Source organism: Herpailurus yagouaroundi, unplaced genomic scaffold, assembly GCF_014898765.1.
Source record: "Herpailurus yagouaroundi ecotype Mexico unplaced genomic scaffold, PumYag 28, whole genome shotgun sequence".
Taxonomy (NCBI): domain Eukaryota; kingdom Metazoa; phylum Chordata; class Mammalia; order Carnivora; family Felidae; genus Herpailurus; species Herpailurus yagouaroundi.
The window spans coordinates 82,594,857-82,600,856 of NW_024412376.1; the positions used below are offsets into that span (position 1 = coordinate 82,594,857).

At 39.0% G+C, this 6,000-nt stretch overlaps 1 protein-coding gene across 1 annotated transcript in view; it reads right to left on the bottom strand.

Moving 5' to 3' along the window:
- Positions 1–6,000, bottom strand: part of BANK1 (B cell scaffold protein with ankyrin repeats 1) — a 315,691-nt gene that overhangs the window by 44,112 nt on the left and 265,579 nt on the right. The window contains exons 8-9 of the mRNA XM_040477430.1: positions 4,342–4,417; positions 306–617 (exon numbers count right to left, since the gene is read on the bottom strand). Coding sequence (XP_040333364.1) covers positions 306–617; positions 4,342–4,417 — 388 coding nt within the window. The remainder of the gene's footprint in view (positions 1–305; positions 618–4,341; positions 4,418–6,000) is intronic.

The following is a 6,000-nucleotide window of genomic DNA, read 5'->3' on the forward strand; positions in this document are numbered from 1 at the left end:
AGAAAGAAAGAAAGAAAGAAAGAAAGAAAGAAAGAAAAAGAGACAGAGGGACAGAGGAAGGAAGGAAGAAAAGAAGGAAAGAAGAAGAAAGAAAGAGAGAGAGGGAGGGAGGGAGGGGGGAGGAAGAAAGGGAAAGTGAATGAATGGCAGGTATCTATCGCCTAATTTCTGAGGCCTTAAAGGAACAGCAAGAAAGTTGTTCTTGGGTTTAAAAGCTGATCTTCCCTGTACAGATTTGCCACTGCACTATGTGCTATGGAAGCCCGTCAAACTTTTGTTGTTGTTGTTTTAACCCTTAAACTTACCCTGCAATGTGCAGTGAGGTTTTTCCAGGGGGAAGGCAGCAGCTACAGGTCGTGGAGGCGGGGGAGGTGGTCTGTTGCTGACGAGTGGCTCTCGTGAAGTATGTTCTAGATTGTCTCCAGGAACGAACACATAGAAGTCATCATCATACTGGTTCGCAGAAGTGCAAACCCCAACCTCTGCTAGGCTGTGCTCGGCCTCTGTGCTCGATTCACCCTCTTTATCTTCCTTTGCCAGTTCATCTGCCTCATCTCCTTCTGCCCACTGCCTGTATGTCTGTCCACCTTCAGGATGAAATGCTGGGGTCTGTATGGCTGTTCATGATGAAGACAGTAGATTTCATTTAAACACACCATCTGGAGGCATTTCATATTTTCTAATTTCATACAGAAGTGATAGTACTGCTAATAAAACTTTTATGATCTGATACAGTGGAAAGCTGACAAATGCATAATTTTAGCGAACAGTCATTCTTGGGCTTTTAAAATACCAAACGAACAGTTAAAGCTTCCTTATATCTTGCTACCTCACAATACGACGCACTCATACACACAATAACACTTGGATTCTCTAGAGTTATTGTTTGAGCAGATTCATATATGACGGCATGACTGCATTTTTATTAGAAAACAGCATAACTGACCTAAGAAGTGATAAGTAAGTTATGGAAAAGCTAAATTCAAGGAAAAATGATAAACCTTAACTTGCTTGTAAATAATGCAATAAAAGTGACTCTGTCCTCTTACTTAGTGACTATTTTAATATATAATTATCACCAGATTATATCTTAACTCTTGAAAACATTACTTGAGGAAAGTGTTATTTTTTTTGGTGGAGAAGCATCCAAATCACCAATGGTAGGTAAATCTTTCTAAGATTCAGTTCTGTCATCTATGAAATATATCCTATCCTGAAACTTAACCAAATAATCCAAATTCCCTCCATCCTAAGAATCATGATTCCATCATTTGTTTTTATAATGTACACAATAAATACCCAGGAAGAAAACTGAAAAAAGATACTATAATGCAGTAGCTTCAAATCTTAAGATTTTGTTGTTTAAATTTTCATAAAAATTCCGCTTTAAATAAAGGATTCACAAAACTTTAAAACAACCTTGGAATCTCTAGATTGGAAGGAATATGTGAATTACTGTCACTGTCAGTGCAATAGACAAGCAAATGACTGTTGTTTTAGTGTTGCTAAGCTGAAATACAGATAAAGAAGCCAATTGGCAGAGTATGGAGAAAAAGGCCTTTTTTTTTTTTTTTAAACAACAAAGAGTTATGCTGTAGAAACTTTCCAGTTATGGGAGAAAATCAGTCACGAAGAAAAATTGTGCCCATGATGGTACCCCATATTTCTATGTGGAATTTTAGTTTTTATTGTTCTTTCTTTCTACATGAGAAAGAAGAAAGATAACAGCTTCTGTATTAGAACTACAGACCAAGACTCTTTAATTAGTAGGTTGGGCAGAGCAACCAGCCATTCATTCTTGCACAGATCTCATTCATCTTTCTACCTCTAACACCAAACACTGAGCCCAAAATAAAGTAGTTCCTAGAAATACTGACGGAGTAGACAATGCAGTGACTGGAAAGAAATTACTGCTCAGGCTAGCAAAGGGACTTCACTATTTCTGTCTGGGCAAATCGATTATCAACTATAGGAAATTACTTGTAGCCACCCTCATGTTTATGTATTCAGTATTTATGTTTTATGTTTACACTGTCTAAGCAACAGAGTCTACTTGGTCCCTGTCAAAAATGCCCAAACCTGGGGGTGCCTGGGTGGCTCAGTCGGTTGTCGGCCGACTTCAGCTCAGGTCATGATCTCGCGGTCCGTGGGTTCAAGCCCCGCGTCGGGCTCTGTGCTGACGGCTCAGAGCCCGGAGCCTGTTTCAGATTCTGTGTCTCCCTCTCTCTCTCTGACCCTCCCCCGTTCATGCTCTGTTTCTCTCTGTCTCAAAAATAAATAAACGTTAAAAAAAAAAAAATGCCCAAACCTGGAATCCAGCCCTGGGCGGGGGCTTGGATGTAGCAGGTCAGTGAGTTTTGGCAACTTCACAGTGATCGGGATACTAATGGAAATCTGCTTAGGTGTGCCATGCTCCCTGAGTCCAGTCACACAGAATTTCCTAAACAAGAAAATTCCAGGTCCAAAAGGTCTTTAGAAATGAGGTTATTCTCTATAAATAATTGAAATCATGTTTTTCTCTTTATAGGAAGTTCTTCTGAGGATTAAATTTCATAATAAATAAATGGTCATTATCAGTGATGGCCTTTATCATCCGTTTTATTACTGTCAAAAATAAAAATAAAATGTATGGCTTTAAAACTCAGTGCATTATTTCATCACTTTAGCATTATTTTGTGTTATGCCATAACTTTTGAGGTTGTTTCCTGATTTGCCAAAGTATGCTAGTTGAGACATTATATTTAATTTTATCTGATTTGCAGATCAGCCTACCATTTGAAAAACTAGTGATCAATAATGGTTATTGAGCATCAACCGTGCAGTGTTCAAAGGGCAATGCCCCAGGGTAAGAGCATGCTTGATATGTGAGATGTCACTGTGGCTGTGAACAAACAAGACAGGGGTCAGAGATGGGACCAAAAAGGTTATCCAGGGATAATCTTTAGATGATGATAAAGATTATAAGTATGATGAGAAAGTAAAGAGAAATTTGGAACAGAAAAGTGATTAGTTCCTTCACGAAGCATAGACTATTAGGAGTAGCAAATGTGGAAGCTGCTATTTCAGGGTTTCTTAATAGCAGTGCTGCTGAGATTTCGGACTAGATAATCCTGTGTTGCGTGTGGTCTGCGTCCTATGCATCATGGAACATTTAGCAGAATGGCTGGTGTCCACCCCCTAAATGCCAGTTTGGGAAGCTCCCTTCTCAAATCATGATAATAAAACAGCTTCTGTCCATTGACAAATATCGCCGGTTTTGAGTGGAAAATAGTCCTTCATTGACAACCATTGTGCCACTGCAATAATCCAAGGAAGAGCTGATGGCAGCATAGACTAGGGTAAATAATGAAAGATTGAGGAACTGCTGAATGTTGGCTACGCTGTGAAGGTGGAGTCAACATTATTATTATCCGACAGACTGGATGTGGGGTGAGAGAGGAAGTAAAAAAGCCAAAGGACTTCCAGGTTTTTGGAAGGAATGAAACAAGGAAAGAATCTTCACTTACTGAAATGGGAAAGTCAGCAGGTGGTGTAGGTTTGAAAGCACCAAGCATTAGGGATTTTGGATTTGGAAATGCTGTGTGGGGGATGCCTTTCAGATGTGCTGGTGAAGGAAGTTATTGTATACCAGCGGAATCTGGCATAATGGGTAGTTATACACACGTAGGGAGACTGAATTAGCCCTCAGACATTAGAATATAGAACCACATCCTATGACAGCCAGGAAGGACCTTAGAGAGAGACCTAGTCCAAGCTTCTCATTTCCTAGCAGAGAAAACTAAGGTCTGAAAAGAATGTGACTTTGTTTTAAAAAATACTGAAACAGGGGCGCCTGGGTGGCGCAGTCGGTTAAGCGTCCGACTTCAGCCAGGTCACGATCTCGCGGTCCGTGAGTTCGAGCCCCGCGTCAGGCTCTGGGCTGATGGCTCGGAGCCTGGAGCCTGTTTCCGATTCTGTGTCTCCCTCTCTCTCTGCCCCTCCCCCATTCATGCTCTGTCTCTGTCCCAAAAATAAATAAACGTTGAAAAAAAAAATTAAAAAAAAATACTGAAAAAGCAGAGTTGTCAAATAGTCAAAATATTTGCATCAATCTGACTTGTGTATTCTCTCTGGGTAGGAAAAACTGGGGTTTGATTATTTAACACTGAACTTCATAGAAGTATTTCAATTGGCAAGATAATATAGTAACATCTCTACCGTATTATAAATGAGAGGACTTTTAGTTAATTAAATGCCTTTCCATGCTCTCCATGCACTCTTCAGTCTTACTTGACCAGTTACAGGTACCTTAATATAAATGTTACATATATACATGTATTCATAACATACAGGAATACTTACTAGAAGAATATGCAAATAATGAAGTAAAATCATCTTCATAGTCATTTTCTTGATCATTTCTGCTAACTTCTGGGATCTGAAAAAAAAATGAATGTTTTTAATAATACCCATTCATCTTAAAAAAATTTTTTTTAATGTTTATTTTTTTGAAAGAGAGAGAGAGCATGAGTGGGGAGGGGCAGAGTGAGAGGGAGACAGACAGAATCTGAAGCAGGCTCCAGGCTCTGAGCTGTCAGCACAGAGTCGAATGTGGGGCTCGAACCCACAAACCATGAGATCATGACCTGAGCTGAAGTTGGACGCTTAACTGACTGAGCCACCCAGGGGCCCCTATCTGTTCATCTTAATGCATCTGTATCATTACATATATCAAATGGAAAGTTAATATCTGTGGAAATAAGAAATTGTCTTAGTATTTCTTTAAGTACTTTGTTTATACTACATATCTCAGCTATTATATTTGTGCCAGCTACAATACAATTGTTCAATGACATAAAGTATTAAAAGTATACTGCGGCAATTAGACATTTCCAATAAATAATAAGTTGATTGAAAATGAAGCTTACTGCAATTACTTTAAGATTCAAAGCAATGGTCATGAAATTTAGGTGCAATAAATAAGATCTGAAAATTGAACACAACTATTTCTCTTAAAAACCACGCTCTTTCCTTTCTTTTAACATTTCTGGGGTGCCTGGATGGCTCAGTTGGTTGACAGCCTGACACTTGGTTTTGGTTCAGGACATGATCTCATGGTTAATGGGTTCCAGGCTTGTTTTGAGACTTGACAGCACAGAGCCTGTTTGGGATTCTCTCTGTCCCTCTCTCTCTGTTCCTCCCCTGCTCAGGCTCTCTCTTTCTTTACCTCAAAATAAATAAGTAAACTTAAAAAAATATTTCTGTATCTTTTACCAGTTCAAAAGACTTCTTAATTACATCAAGTATAATAATACAGTGAAAGCCAGTGAAACTGCAAAATGGTTTATTTTCCATCTTTTAAAAAGAAAAAAAGAAACAGACTAAGGGGATTTATGTTTGTTTTTCTGAAGTCCATTCCACTACACTTAGAAGGGGGAATTACTGAGAAAAGACAGAAACCTGTTATCTCTGAATTGCTAGTCTTTGTTTATAATCTCTGAAGGAGACATTGGATCTACAGTAGTGGAACATATTGGTGCTCCTAGAGAAAGGTAAGTAATACCAGTGACAGTTCTATTTGTGCAAAAGCATCTAGAGAAAAAGATGGAGGTTGGATGCATCAATATAGGTCACATTTTGTTACCATGAACCTCAAGTGATTATTCAAATGATTTATGCTTTTGTTCTTACTACAACTTAAATGATTAGTCCATTTGCTCTGCATTTTAAATGTCCCTTTGTTTGTTTGTTTATTTATCTATTTAAAATGTTTTATTTTTGTGAGGGGAGGGCAGAGAGAGAGGAGGACAGGATCCGAAGCGGGCTCTGCGCGGACAGTAGCGAGTCTGATATGGGGCTCCAACTCACGAACTGTGAGATCATGACCTGAGCCGAAGGTCAATGCTCAACCGACTGAGCCACTCAGGCGCCTCTAGAACGTTCCTTTAAAAATTAGAAGCATCCATATTGAAACATTATTAAATTTATAATAGCCTTGGTATGCAAGGGTATTTGAGCTAT